This window comes from Bombus terrestris, chromosome 17 (assembly GCF_910591885.1).
Source record: "Bombus terrestris chromosome 17, iyBomTerr1.2, whole genome shotgun sequence".
Classification (NCBI taxonomy): Eukaryota; Metazoa; Arthropoda; class Insecta; order Hymenoptera; family Apidae; genus Bombus; species Bombus terrestris.
In genome coordinates, this window is record NC_063285.1 from 8,270,790 (window position 1) to 8,286,823 (window position 16,034).

General features: G+C 32.6%; 1 protein-coding gene and 1 long non-coding RNA gene across 5 annotated transcripts; one reads left to right on the forward strand and one right to left on the reverse strand.

Annotated features, from left to right (window-relative positions):
* Window positions 1-319: 319 nt before the first annotated feature.
* LOC105666671 lies at window positions 320-5,424 on the forward strand. Of its 4 annotated transcripts, none has more exons than XR_007227191.1 (6): window positions 320-573; window positions 644-984; window positions 1,076-1,240; window positions 1,962-2,006; window positions 4,027-4,125; window positions 4,228-5,424. It is a non-coding gene; the product is annotated as an uncharacterized LOC105666671 (long non-coding RNA). The 4 variants fall into 4 exon arrangements; XR_002308600.2 differs by having other exon boundaries at window positions 321-573; window positions 1,076-1,235; window positions 4,228-5,422; XR_002308598.2 differs by lacking the exons at window positions 4,027-4,125; window positions 4,228-5,424 and adding an exon at window positions 2,439-4,020 and having other exon boundaries at window positions 321-573; window positions 1,076-1,235.
* A 1,542-nt stretch (window positions 5,425-6,966) lies between these two features.
* LOC125386676 (dynein axonemal heavy chain 17-like) lies at window positions 6,967-10,779 on the reverse strand. Its single transcript, XM_048413684.1, has 6 exons — window positions 10,768-10,779; window positions 9,674-9,877; window positions 9,043-9,234; window positions 7,834-8,043; window positions 7,291-7,565; window positions 6,967-7,093 (listed from the first exon to the last, which is right to left on the reverse strand). Exons 1-6 carry the CDS (start codon window positions 10,777-10,779, stop codon window positions 6,967-6,969), a joined length of 1,020 nt encoding a protein of 339 aa, XP_048269641.1.
* Between the last annotated feature and the right edge of the window lie 5,255 nt (window positions 10,780-16,034).

Below are 16,034 nucleotides of genomic sequence, written 5' to 3' on the forward strand. Positions count from 1 at the left end.
GAAGGATAGAACATATCGACTGCTGTCATTCTTCACACAGTTGGAGGTTTTAGCCGGTAAGAATCCGGCACTATCTTCTTCTACCGCCTTGTGTCCCCCGCCCCACACGCAGGGTGATGAAGAAGGTGTCTATGAAGATTTCCTCCACGTTAAAAAAAAAAAAAAAACTTTTTGCATTATGAAAGGAGTGCCTTTCGACGGCACTTACCAGATTTTTTTTTTTTGCGAGGCTGTCCGTTCCTTCTGCGAGCAAGTTATGCTCGTAAAGGAGCGGGCAGAGAGGGAGAGAGAGAGAAAAACTCCCAATGGACAAACTTCAATCGCGCCATCTGGTGCCACGAGCGTGAAAAACTGTTGTAAACATACGATGCAAATGTTCGCGATCATTGTCGTTTTACATTTTACATTTTACATTTACATTTGACATGATGGCATACACGTCATTCGTGTAATCACACGTGTAATAATTAGTAGTAATTCGTGCAATAAATCGTGTGATCCAACAGCTGGAATATTAACACTAAGCTTAGCAGGCCTGGTGAAATAACTGGTTTCAAAGTTTATTTAAAAATTGTATATTCGTTATTATTCCTTTTGATCGTCTTAATAATTCTTATATAATAATTTTTATATTATTTTCTAGGTTTACAGGCATTCCGATTGCGTCGAATCTGATATGATAAAATATAATCTAATATAATAAAATGTACCACATATATAGCAACCTTCGAGACTAGAAAGCTTCGAAGGAAATGAATTTCGATATATATCTGTCTCGTTAAATGGAAGAAAGCCAGTAGAAATGGTAGAAGAAAAATGTAAAAGATTAATTTTTCTCATGACGCATCACGTAAGCCTGATGTTGACAAAAATAGAGAAATTGATTAGTCGGATGATAGAAGAAATCACATAAAGTTAGATGATCAAAAGAAATAACAATGGATGTATGATTTTTAATTCAATGTTGATTCCGGGGCTGGTAAGGTTAGCAAATAATAATATATATAATAATGATAATAATAAGGTTAAGAAATTCTCGAAACGATGTACGATTAGTAATGTATGCTATTTGCAGGTGTAAATTGTATAAATTCCATAAGGCGTTCATAAAAAGAAGAAAAAGAGAAATTGTAATTCAGATTATGGAACTCCGATCGTCATACTCATAGTATTCCACAATTTGTCCATTTACGACGTATGTTTCGTCATTAAGAAGCTCGCCAACACGTTCGAGGGTAAGGTAACTGTTAGCGCTCACTAAAGAGACGCACATTTCTTTCGTGAAACACGTTACAGTCGCGCGTGGTAGGAGAAAAGAATGCGTGAAATTTCGTTTCATCGACTGTCTGAAATTCCTAAATTCCAGTCTTGAGAAATTCCTATCGTATTTGGAAAAGAGTAAATTGCGTATCGTACAAAGCATCACGGTCAAATATCTTCCAGAAAGCGATTTCGAACTTGTCATCAAGAAAGCTGTCTTTCCATACGATTACCTAACATCTTACGATAAACTGCGATTCACGTCTGCCCACGCACGAATCGTTTTACAACCGATTATGCGACAGTCACGTATCCAAGACAGATTATCTCCAACGCGGTCAACGTTTCGTCACGTTTTCACATCGTGGAATTGTATTTGGGGCATATAGCGACCTGTATCTAATATTAGGCGTATTATATTATAATATAATACATATTACATATATATGTTATATATGATGTATATTATATTATAATATGTATTATATCCTATTATATTATGAAATAATTTATTAATATTATATTAATATTATATTAGTAAAATATGATATATAATGTATATTATATTATATTACATTATATTATTGTGTATAATATATTATATATTACATTATATATCATAGCATACAATATGATAATAATAATAATATTAAATATTATAATGATACAATAATATATATGATATATAATTATAATTATAGGTATTTCCTGCTGCTCCAGTAAGGTCGTAGAAGCATGATTTACAAGTGAGTATAAGAAAAGAATAATATAAACATAACATAAATATAAATGTATATAATGTATATATAATGTATAAATGTATATAATGTATATATATACACACATAAACTAAATATATAATATATATAAATACTAAACGTAATATATGTAAACAAAGAAGATATATTAGGTTCCATAAGTTCGTGCCTACTTTTGTGTATACATTTTATATGTCGATTTATAAACATACAGCGATAAGGGACCAATGCACTTGAAAAATGGGAAGAAGTTGTACAACGAGTGGGGGATTACATTTTTTCATGAAACTGAAAGGTATGTAAACAATCTTAACATATATAACCGCTCGAAAAACGGAACGAACTTATGGGATGACCTAATATATATATATACATGTAATTTAATTATAGTATATAATATAGTATATAATTTAATTATAGTATAATTTCAAGCAGAGAACTAGCGGACAGTATTAATCTACATTGTCCATGGTCTTGCCTGGCAATGTCAAAATTAGATTGTAAAAAAATGTTGGAGAACGTAACATTTGATTTCAATAAAATTCAAAGAATTCAAGCCGAACTATAAGATCACGATAAAAGTTTAACGATTGACTGCTTAGCTGTTGGGAGCATTTTGAAAACTTTGAAGAGTGCGTACCTAAAATTTGACTCAAAGAGTAAGCGATGACGAGTATACTGATCAAAGACAGAGCATGTGTGACTGTAATAATATAAAATTAAACTGTAACGAAACGACTGTTTTATTTTTTAATTTTATTACTAACAGTGCTCATCATAACACAAAATATTGTACCATTTATCCATGTCGAGTACACTCGTAAAGAACAGCTACCTGGTTAGGAACTGATGTTACAATACTGTTTATTGCGCAGCAACGCAAAATGAAAGTTCTTCTTTATTTGATACCATTCAGTTGTGCAAATTTAATGATAAATTATGTCTCCTTCTAAATGCTTAGTTACGCGAGGAACGAGACCTGCTTACAATCCGTGAAAGTAACCGATAATATTCCCAATAACCAGGTAATAAGTAAATGTGATTGCAACAGCAAGCATAAGACACCAACGGAATGCGATTTTTCTGATGATTGCATAATGATGAAGAATATTGATGTTCCGGCAACAATGAACAAGAAATTAATTCAAATATTTGGTTGTTTCTACATATGTATTACTGGAAAAATTGTATTGTGATCGTTCCAATTTCTTCCTCTTTTCAACGCCAAAATTCTTTGCAATTTGTCTACGTGGACATTAAATCAATTCTTACGTTTAGTATTGAATTGAATATCACGTAGACGATTTCTCCATTGGGAAAACGTCTACAGACAAATTCTATCTTCCTATCAGATCTACCGGATGATCTCTTTGAAGTGTTCTCTGGATGTGCTGGTTATATAAATTATTAATCAATGGGATGCTATGAGCTTTTATTTTGCTTCTATAATTTACCATCGTTTTGATTATTTTCTCGTCAACTGTATCAATATTAACAACTACATTAATATATAATAAAAAAATAATATATAACAAACTATAATAATAAAACAATATGAACCACTATAGCAATATTAACAACTATATTGTTATATAATAAAAAAATAATATATAATAAACTATAATGATAAAAACAATATTAACAACTATAGCAATATTAATAAGGATGCCTTTCACTAATAGAATTGGTATAGGTTCTTTTTTGGAAAAATTTGAGGAAGCACGAATTTATGTATACCTTCTTATTTGTAAACAATTTACAATTCCAATCTTGTCTGTTCTAATCGATTGAAATTTCATTAATAAATGAAATTGCGTAAACATTTCTTTTGAAAGTGATGTAAGTTCATTCCTAATCCTTCTCTTCACTAATAATGAAAAACAAATGATGATTAATGACAACGACGTAATATTACACGTATGGATAAATGCGATTCAATGATACGCTCGTAAATTATTATTACACTTTAAGTATTATCGAATTAATAACAGTCTCACATTTATATCAGGTTTTGCTATCGAAGCGTAATCTTAAGATTGAAGAAGGTGTGGGGATATTAACACGTTATTAACAATTTAATGAACCACGTAGGGTGCTCTTCGGCAAGGTTTGTAAATTTTATAAATATGTTCGTAATTTCTTCAATATTTCGTATTTTGTAAAATATTTAAATTAAACTCTGTAAATATCTTTTGATCTGCAACTTTAGGATCTACGAAGGGGACATGAGCAGTTTAAGATTTTTAGTTTATTTCACACCCAATAGCGAGGGACGTGGCATAAGCCTGATATCTTCGAAGAGTATGCTGTAACCATATTGTGACGATACAAGTGGCTGAGATTATCTGACCTGGAGGAATAACACGACCTTGCAAAACGATCGAACATCTCGCAGCCATTTGGTTGGTTACCACCTGTTGTTACAAGAAGAAGGCGCATCAAAGACGCGTAGAAGAGTCGTCAATCAGAAAATTACGGACCAGATCCGCAGACTAAAATACCCTCTAGATTAAATCCTTAGATTCTACTAGAACCAACAATATAAAACTATTATAATCCATGTCATTGTATCACGCCAAATGAAGTTACTGAAAATTCTCAACGAGAATTGATTGTAAATATTCTAATAAATAAAAAAAAAATCAGAAAATTAATTTTCTGACAAGAATCAATCAGCGTGTGTCCTGAAGTTATACCGGGTTGTACTGTATTTGTTGTAATAATTATTTTCTGCACACAACCGAGTTTATCAGAAATGACCAAATTATGGGAAGATTATTCGTTCGCATAATACAAGACTTTCTTTCCTGGTTGTGCAACGGGTTTGTCAACAATCGCCTCTTCCACATTGCAAAAATCTCGTATTTGCTGCATACATACGTACTAGTTTGCTACGATGTCGCGTTACGTTGCGTAACATTTGTCGTGATATCTACTTTCAGGATCTTAATAAACCTGCTAAACGTAGGTGCAATGGACGTTCACTGAGAAAATACATTTTCCGCGTCATCAGTAGCTACCCTTCTCTGTCCTGCAAAAAGGATTAATGGAAAAGAAAGATATGAAAATATGTGCGTGAGAAATGCTGATTTTTAGACCAGCCTGTGTATGAATTTCAATTTATCGAACAAGATAAATATCAGCGTGACAAAACGATAAAGCAACGGTGTTTCATGAAAACCTAGTCGTCAAACATAAGCAAAGGGATTCAGACGAGGCGAAACCTCGAACATTAGGAGACAAGAAATACGTAGAAAGCTAAGGTAAAGTAAGGTAATGGATAACGAAATACAGAGCATATAAAGTGTAAAGAAAGTATTGAAATGTAACTGTTTTAGGATAGTGCAGGCCTACTTTCCAAATGTATGTGAAATTATCTATTAGATTGTCCCAAAAGTTTTATGAGGAAATGATAGATGCACAACATCTTTTGTTTTATATTATTTTATTGTATTATGTATGATGTATTTTGTTTTATTGCTGCAAAATACATAATTCAATAAAATAACATAAAACACTAAATATTATGAATCTATTATTTCCTTATAAAACGAAAGAAAATTTTGGGACAACCTAATATATGAACATTGATCAGGTTTGCACGAAGATATAGAAATTGTAGATAAAGAACGAAAAACAAAATACGAGGAAATGCATCCGAAAATGTATACGACAAACATGTAGCAACAGTACCATAGCCATCACTGCTATCACTAGTATGACCACACCAATACTGATACATATTAATGGTATTTGGATAATTAGTTATACAAAGTACTTGCTATTAGCGATATCAAAATTTTGGATAGAATTAGTCTGTAAAATAAATGTAGAAATATTTAATGAACAAATAACTTGGTAAATTCAATAGGTTTAAACCACAAAGATTTCAAGCTATTTTACAGAGTACCAAGGGAATACTGGAAAATGTTATATTTAGAAATTGAATCTGGTAGTTTCTTGCACTTGCATATATGTATATATATATTTATATTATATTTGTACTATATATATACACATATATAATAATATAAAATAATAATATAACAAAAATGAACAATATAATATAAATATAATAATCACAACATAATAAAATAATATAAACATAATAATATAATAATAATAATATAATAGAATATAAAATATATAAATATATAAAATATACTTTATATTATTATATATATTTATTATTTTATTATTGCATGTATTAACCAACTACACGTGTATTTTCAGTACACGTTCAGAATCAAAGACTTTATAATAAGCTATTTTATTGAAAGATATCCGTCTATTGTAAATGATAAATGATAAATAAATAAATGAAAGTATCTCATGAAATTCTCATGAGTATTCTCATGAAATCTCATATATATCTACTTTATCATATATCATTTATCATTTATCATATATATCATATATCTACTATATCATATATATCTACTTTTATATTGTCGCGATGCTGCCTTTTGCTTTTTGTTTTTTTGTTCTATCACGTTTCAAGACTTATGCACTACTTTTAAAGGAAGCTGTTTCCTCAGAATAATATTTAACAGGCCATTATCGATTAGAGCAATTTCTATCGCTAATAATAGTTATCAATGGTAGAAATTATATTTTAATTGCTCATAACGCTGTAAAGCGTTGTTTTGCACTTCACCGAGACAATTCGCCGTATCCGCACTAAAACGGTCTTTTTGTTGGTCTGAAAGGAACTAAAAGAAAAAACGATCTACACGAAAACGTTAAGAAAAATGTTTGTTCAAATGAATTTCAATCTATGATTTTGATTATAAATAAGAAGGTTGACAAATATAATTTCCTATCGAATGAAAAGTTTCTTCGAAACTCGCTCTGTTACAATTTATTATGGTTGTTATGGTTGTTACGATTTACCTAAATAAATTTCCCTCGTCGACAATGGTAATCGAGAATGAAAAATACTTCTCGGTCATTTACAACCATTATTCGCAACCAAAAACATTTCAGTCGAAAAAATAATTGTCATTCCATGGCTGTTCTGATTTTGACTGTCACAGTTGTGGCCCCTAATTATAAATTCCTTCGCTGGTACTGACCTAATGGTATTATGCAAATACCAAAATGATTTTCAAATGTCTCCTCAAAAGAAGGGAACATTTTACTTTTCTGTGATGTATAAACTATGAATGAACTGTATAGAAAATAAAAAGAGAAAGAAAATATACGCCTCAAATTGAGATATCTTCCTTCTTTTCTATATCTATATATCTGAAAGAATGAAAACATGACTTACCAATTTACTATCAGATTGAGATTGTAAGTGCTGATGAAGAAGAATTGCGATCTATTATAAAAATCTATGGCTTCTTGAGGAAGATCGGGAATCTTCGCAATTATCATATAACGAATCTCTCTCAAGGCAGTTTTTAAAGCAAAGTCGAAATTCGTTTCCAGCTGTTGATCCTCTCTAACGTTTAAAAGAGTTTTCGTTAAGTGGGTTTCCCAAATTTCTGGCAATTTCTCCGCCCAAGCGGTAAATATTTCTTTTTCCTTTTCGTCAATAATAGCCTTGAAGAGATAAATATAATCGATATAATATTATCCATATGATAAATATATTGTACCTTCGTTATTGATTGTATATTCTGATCAATTACAAATTATTGTAAATCAATGAGAAGAAGATCTTAGAGAAGCACATAAGGAAACATTCTATCCATGACAAAATCAAATAAGAAGACACAGTGTTGTAAGAAGAGATTGATCAAGTTTAATGCAAAGCTTTAAACGTACTTAAATATATATTAACATTTATTATTATTTTATCGCATATTACCTCAAGTTCTTCGTATTTGTCTTTGAGTACGTGTTCCATTTTGTCATTAATTAAAGGATGGTCGATTAATTTCATGCACTCAATTGGCAGAAGAGTTCTTTTACGAAGTCTCATTAAAAAACACAGGGATGCACTCACTACAGGTAAATGCGAATTCAGTGTCGAAAGCTCGTTGTCTTTTCCGGAATTAAAATTCTTGTCGAATAACACCTACAAGACAAAATGCTTGTTATAATTAACAACTCGTAATATTTCTTATAAGATATTAAACCCAGTTACATCACGCAATTGTTTATTTCCTATAAAAAGTTGCCATTCTGTTGCAAATGAATTCTAATTTATAAACGATTTTATTTCATACCATACATTATACCATTCTGCCCATGTGTTTAGTTCTTATCACTGCTCATGAACTATAGTTAATGGTTTCTTCGTATCAATAATGCTTAATAACTTCTTTGAAGATTTTTTATACTCATTGTGCGTAGGGTACGGTGCAATAAAAAAGAATTTAGCCTTGAACTTCAAGTACAAGGCCAATTTTATGACAATCTTTTCTCTCAAATTTTCACCGACCCAGAGATACACAAATTTTCAAGACAATAATAATAACAAAAATGATAACTCTCACATGTAAAGTATTGTTGTATTCTATTTGTAATATTTTCTTTCTAATTCTCTCTGCATATAAGTTCTCTTTCTCTCTCTCTCTCTCACTCTCTCATTCACTTAATATATTTTTAAAATTGTAAAAATATTTTCTAACATGTATTATTTTTCATCGATTAATCAATTCATTAATAAGGAAATTAATTGATTATGAAATTAAATAAATGTTACATTAGCCAGTTGAAATAATAACAGTCAAATGACCGGTTTCAAAATTTAATTTAAAATTGTACGTTCATTGTTGTTTCTTTTGTTCATCTAACTTTATGTAAATTGTTATATTATCTGATTAATAAATTTCTCAATTTCTGTTACGATGAAATTATGTGCCTTAGATCACCATATAACAATATACCCATATGAGAAATTATTAAAATTATTATCAGGAACGTTTGAACTTTACCCTATAGAAAACTATAGTTCATTTTTATACAAAATACGAATAATTTCAAGTCATTTTTATTAAAGCCAGAGTATTATTCTTACTAATTAGAAGTAAAAATTAATTTCTTAATATAATAATATATAATTCAGCCCTACCTTAAGATCACTGAAATGTTGATCTACTCTTTGAATTATTTCTTCATAATTGTGCCATAACTGGGCCATTATTATAGGTCTGTTGGCAGTTACGCCCATTATCCAAACGAACTTAAAGAACGACTCTAGGCTGTAACATTCAGCAAATGCTTGGTCGAAAATGCTTGCCAATCGTCGATCAAACTGCTCTATCTTTTATTTCAGGAAAAATTTTTATTAATTAGTAAACATGTAATGTAACAGGTAAATAAACATTTTAGAAAATTTATTTTCTATTTATTATACTGACAGTATTTATTAGACTGTCATATGTCTTATTTAAAAAATTGAAACTTCATTGAATAGATGAATTTAAGAAACTCTTTATTGCTTATTGCTATATGGAATAGCATAACATGCTACTGTATCAAACAATGATTGTAATAGAAAATTGTAATTTCAAAATTATAATTGACACAACTGATAATACTTCTAACTGGACACTCTGTATAAATCATAACATATTATTAAACATTACTGGAAAAATATTCATAAACGGCATATCTCTTGATAAAATTAAAATTTGTTTGTTCAATAATATTATGTGGAATATTTAGAAGTTAGCCAAGGGTCTAGTGAATAAATTGCTTACCGAGGCGAAAAATTCATTTAAATCTGCAGTGAATTGTTCTTCTTCTGGCATTAAAACTTCATAAGACACGTCTCCAAATTGTTGATACAATTTAATAAACTCTTCGTAAATATTATTAATCATGGAAAGTAGTGACTTCGCTTTTAAGCCAAACATTTCTATTCTTTCTAGTTTCAAATAATCTTGTACTGTATCAAATAGTGACTGTAATAAAATAAAAATTATAATTGTAAAATTATAATCGATACATGCGACAGATTAATATAAAATATATTATAAACACAAAGTAGGATATCATCAAAAGTGGTACACAACTGAGAGATTAAGAAAAAAATAAACTAAAATTTTTTTCTAATTAAATTTCTCAATTGAGCATAAAATTCTGTATGCAAAAACATTGACGAATCCTCCTCATAATGTCCTATCTTTCTCCTTGCAATATTATCTCACACGTTAGAATGCGTACTTATAATCAGAATCAAGGAGATTTCCAGCAGTAAACAATTAATACCAGGTCGTCAGTTTAGATGTAGAGAAAACATTCCAAAACATGTCAAAAGCACAGGCTAATTAACAAAATTGTAACAGCTCTGGAAAACCAAAACCATACTGCACATACCTATTTTTAGACATAACAGAAGCGTTGAACAAAGTCTGGTACGAAGGTTTGCTGAAAACCAGAAACAACATTTGCCAGACGTAATTTGTCAACTATTAGAATCTTATCCAAATAACAGAACATTCTACGTAAAAGAATGAAACTCATATACGCAAGTAATAAGCGCTGAAGTACCACAAGGAAGTGTGTTGGATGCAGTATTTTACAGTTTATACACAGCAGACATTTCAGCAACTCCAAACACACTGCAGCTTGTATATCCACAGGTGATACCGGAACAATAGCAATGCATGAAAATCCATAGTAAGCAGTTAAGATCTCACCAAGCCATGTAGATACACTGAAAAGATAGTTGGTAGAGCAGAGAATAAAGGTCAATTATAATAAACAGAATCGTATTACCCTTCAGAATGAAGATACTGCAAAAATCACACTTCACAACAATGAAATGCCAGAAACGAAAGTGGTCAAATACCTGAGACTCCATTCGGACTCAAAATTAATTTGGAAACAGCACGTACACAAAAGAATACAACAAGTAAGAATTAAAAGGAAGAGTCATAATACTATATACTATAGAGTCATAATAAAACCATTATGGTCATATGGCGTCCAATTATGGGGTACAGTGGCTAAAAGCCATATTGTTAAAATAGAAACCATGCAATCAATCATACTTTATAGAATAATATACAATAATAATATACTACTGTAATATACAATACTGTATATACAATACTGTATATACAATATTGTATATACAATATACGACTGTAATATACAATACTGTAATGTACAATAATAGTGAAGAACTACGCAAAGATCTTCAAGTTCCCAGTAAAGGAAGAACTTCAGCGGATGATCAAATATAAAATATCAACAATGAGTCACTCAAACGCGCTGGCCAATACACTGTACACTGCCAGGATCGTTAGAAGACTGAAAAAGAAATCACAGTACCAAGTGACACGAGGTCAATTATAAATACATTCTTGTAATAGTGCTAGCCCAATAGGATTAGCACCCACAAGCTACCCTTAATAGCTGAAGGAACCTGCCGAATGTTCTACAGAGCAAAACACTACCAAGGATTATTTAAAAAAGGAGGAAAAATATGCCACGTAGAGCACGTTACAACAACGTTATTTAATTACGATTGAGAACAATCTATTTACATTACTGAAGTATTATAATAAATGAATGTTGAATATTAGTACGAATAAAAATAATTATGTACATATTATTCAAAGTTTGTGAATACAAATTAATTAAGAGATCAGACCACATACGCTAAGTACTGACACGCAGAGTTAGTGATAGATAGATAAGCTAATATTATACGTTACATTGTAATATTATAAGAGACACACAAGCTAGGATTTGAGTTTCGTTAATATTATTATCTAATGGAGAATGTTCAAATAAAAGTTGGATAAATGATTTCGAGGTGGATACATTTTAATATTGCTAGTTCCTAATTCGGTTCAATTCTCAGCAAGAATTTTTCTTAACGATCAACGATATTGCGACTCCTGCTCGGACAGCCGAGGAGGACGGACGTGTCTAGACGGTCGTCCTCTCCAGGTATAAGTGAATAGTGAAAAAGTGCTCCAAAGTAATAGTGCTGCAAAGTGATAGTGAGGAGGAAATAAAATAACAATGCAGATACCAACTATAAACATAGCAACAAAAGGAGAAACATATTATATAAAAACCAAACAAACCAACATGGAGACAGAAGAAACAAAAGAGCATCGGGGACAGGAAGATAGCAATTCAGAACATGAAAGATACTACCAGGATGAAAGCTGGAAGCCAGTGAAGGCTAGCAAAAAACGTAAAACAACCACAGACACAAGTGCCATAGGAAACCCAGTCACAGAAAAGCAGCGATGGCTGCAAGAATTACCACTAAGTAACTCCTTCAACTCACTAACTGAAGAAATAGACTCTGACCCCGTAAGTAAAACCATTACCCAAACAAACCATATTACAAAACCACCACCAATCTTTGTCGAGGCCCAAATAATAGACCCGCTCATTGATCTACTAAATAATCTAGAAGAGAAAAACAATTACACAATAAAGCAAACAAAATTGGATCAAGTAAAAATTCAAACAAACACACCAGAATCATTTAGGAAAGTTATAAAAGCATTAAAAGAAAAAAATGCCATCTACCACACTTATCAGCTTAAAACTGAAAGGAGCTATAAAATTGTCATAAGAGGATTGCATCCTAAAACCAACGTACATAAACTAAGCGATGAGTTAGCTAAAATTGGACATCAAACTAGAACAATAAACAATATAACAAGATTCGACACTAAGCAACCCCTACCACTATTCTTAATAGAACTTGAACCCAGAATCAATAACAAGGAAATATATGATATCAAACAAATACTAAACACAATAGTAACAGTCGAACCACCACGACACAAAAAAGATATACCTCAATGCATGCGGTGTCAACAATACGGACACACTAAAAACTACTGCAACAGAAGCCCAGCCTGCGTCAAGTGCGCAAAAAATCACTTAACTGCACACTGCCCATATTCAGGAAAAATAGAAAAAGTTAAATGCTTCAACTGTAACGGTAACCACCCAGCCAGCTATAAAGGCTGTGAAGTAAGAAAACAACTACAACGAAAACTGTTCCCGCCCCTACGAAGCAGGACAAGCACTAACACACAAGCCCATCATGACAGCACAAAACCTGAAACATTACCAAATACAGAGCAAGCAATAAACACCAAACCTATCAGCACCAACACCATTGGTGGTCTAAGCTATGCTCAAGTAACCAGCCAACCAACACACACACAACCAATACCACAGCAATAGTAACAACGACACTGCAGAAATCAAAGAACTGCTCAAACAATCCATAAAGAACACCGAAATGCTAACCAGAATGATAAGCGAACAAAATGCAGTACTCAAACAGCAAACCCAACAAATCACAGTCATGCTACAACTAATTACAAACGTGCTAAGCAAAAAATAAAAACGGACACTCTAAAAATAGCAGCCTGGAACTCAAACGGCCTACAACAACGGGCCCTCGAAACTAAAACATTCATATACAATAATAATATAGACATATTACTTGTCTCAGAAACACACTTCACTACAAAAAGCTATTTGAAAATACCATACTACACCATATATGATACCAAACACCCCTCAGGAAAAGCTCACGGAGGGACAGCAGTGATAGTCAGAAACGATATCAAACATTATCTTCACAGCCAAGTTAACAAAGAATATTTACAAGCAACCACTGTTACAGTTCAAACTAGCAGCAACCACTTCCAGTTGTCAGCAGTATACGTGCCTCCGCGACACAAAATAACAACACAAATGTGGGAAGAATACTTCCAGGACCTAGGGGACAAGTACATCGCAGCGGGAGACTACAACACAAAGCACACGCTCTGGGGATCAAGAAACATTACACCTCGAGGTAGAACACTGGAAAAATACATTAGAAATAATAACCTCAATATATTATCCACAGGAACACCGACACATTGGCCGACTGACTTGAACAAAAAACCAGATCTTCTGGACTTTGCAGTTACAAGGGGACTAAACACAAATAAACTAAAAATAACACCCAACCTCGAGCTCAGCTCCGATCATACACCCATAATAATTGAATACAGAAACAAACCAATTCACTATAGCAAACCAGAAACACTATGCAATAAAACCACCAATTGGCAAACTTTCAAAGAAATAATAGAAAGCAAAATAAACTGCAACATCCCGTTAAAAACTCCTGAACACATAGAACAGGCAGTAGCAACATTGACAGCAACTATTCAGGAAGCAGCAAGGACAACCACTACTCCCGAACCAACCAGCAGACAAACAATAACAATACCGCAAGAAATACTTGACAAAATCAAAGAAAAAAGAAAAGCAAAAGCAAAATGGCAAAAATACAGAACCCGAGAAAACAAAAAAAACTTAAACAAACTTGCAAAGGAAATAAAAAACAAAATAAAGGAGCACAACGATAACGAATTCGCAAAGTTCATAGGGACACTCTCCACACACGAGAACACCAACCATTCACTATGGAAAGCCACGAAAAAAATAAGGAAGCCAATAATACCCGTCCCGGCAATCAGAAAAGCAGATAACACATGGGCAAGAAGCAACGAAGAACAAGCTGAAGAATTCTCCAACCACCTCTGCAACACATTCACACCACACATTATCAACAACAGCAACCTCAAAAGTCATACGGAGGAGGATCCACAAACCACTGCTACCACAGCCGACAAGGAATACACCATACCTAAAACATCGGCACAAGAAATTAGAAACATAATTGATAAAACAAAAAACAACAAAGCGCCAGGAATCGACCTAATTAATGGTAAAATCTTAAAAAACCTTCCGCCAAAAGCAATAAGACTAATAACAGTAATATTCAACGCAATTCTAAGAATTCAATACTTCCCCAAACCATGGAAATTAGCACAGATCAAAATGTTACATAAACCAGGCAAAGACCCGCACCAAACTGCATCTTACAGACCAATATCACTGCTTCCAGTATTTTCCAAAATACTGGAAAAGATAATATACGACCGCATAAAACCAATAATAGAGACAAAAAAACTAATACCGGATCACCAATTTGGTTTCAGAAACAAACACTCCACGATAGAGCAAATGCACAGGCTTATAAACGAAATAATAGTAGCACTAGAAAACAAGGAATACTGCACAGCCCTCTTCATAGACATAGAGAAAGCATTCGATAAAATTAACCATGAAAGTCTACTACAAACAATTAGGAAACAATTCCCGGAGCAAATACACCACTTAATAAAATCCTACCTAAGCTGCAGAACCTTCGTAATAAAAATCAAGGACACATTCTCAAGTTAAAGACATCAAGGCCGGGGTACCACAAGGAAGCGTCCTAGGCCCAATACTATACACATTATACACGGCGAACATACCAACAACTACCAACAGCACAGTATTGACATTCGCGGACGACACAGCTATACTAGTCAGGCATACTAACCCAGAAACGGCAGTCAAAATACTACAAGAACACATCGCAAAAATAGAAAATTGGCTACAAGAAAAACAAATAAAAGCAAACCCCAATAAATGCAACCATATTACATTCACGCTACGGAAAAAGACACCACCAAACATCCTATTGAACGGCACGCATATAACGCAAACAAAGCATGTCAAATACCTAGGACTCCACTTAGATCAAAAACTCACCTGGAAACTACACATCAAATCAATAGTAGAAAAAATACAGAAAACAAGAAGACAAATGCATTGGCTAACAAGCCGAAAATCCAAACTAAGCACAGAAAACAAGTTAAAAATATATAAAACGATCATAAAACCAATCTGGACGTACGGAATACCACTATGGGGGACGGCAGTAATGAGCCATATAAACAAAATAGAGGTAATACAGGCTAAAATCCTCAGGACAATAGTAAACGGACCTTGGTACGTCAGAAACGAAGATATACGAAAGGACCTGGGAATGCCAACGGTCAAGGAAGAAATCAACAGATACTCCGAGAAATACAAATTAAGAATAGCAACACACATAAACCGGCTAGCTGCGGAAACATACAAAATCACAAATATGTACAGAAGACTAAAAAGGAAGCACCCAGCAGACCTTATAAAGGACACAACCTAAGAAATACGAGGATGGTACCCCGCTGGGGGTAGCCA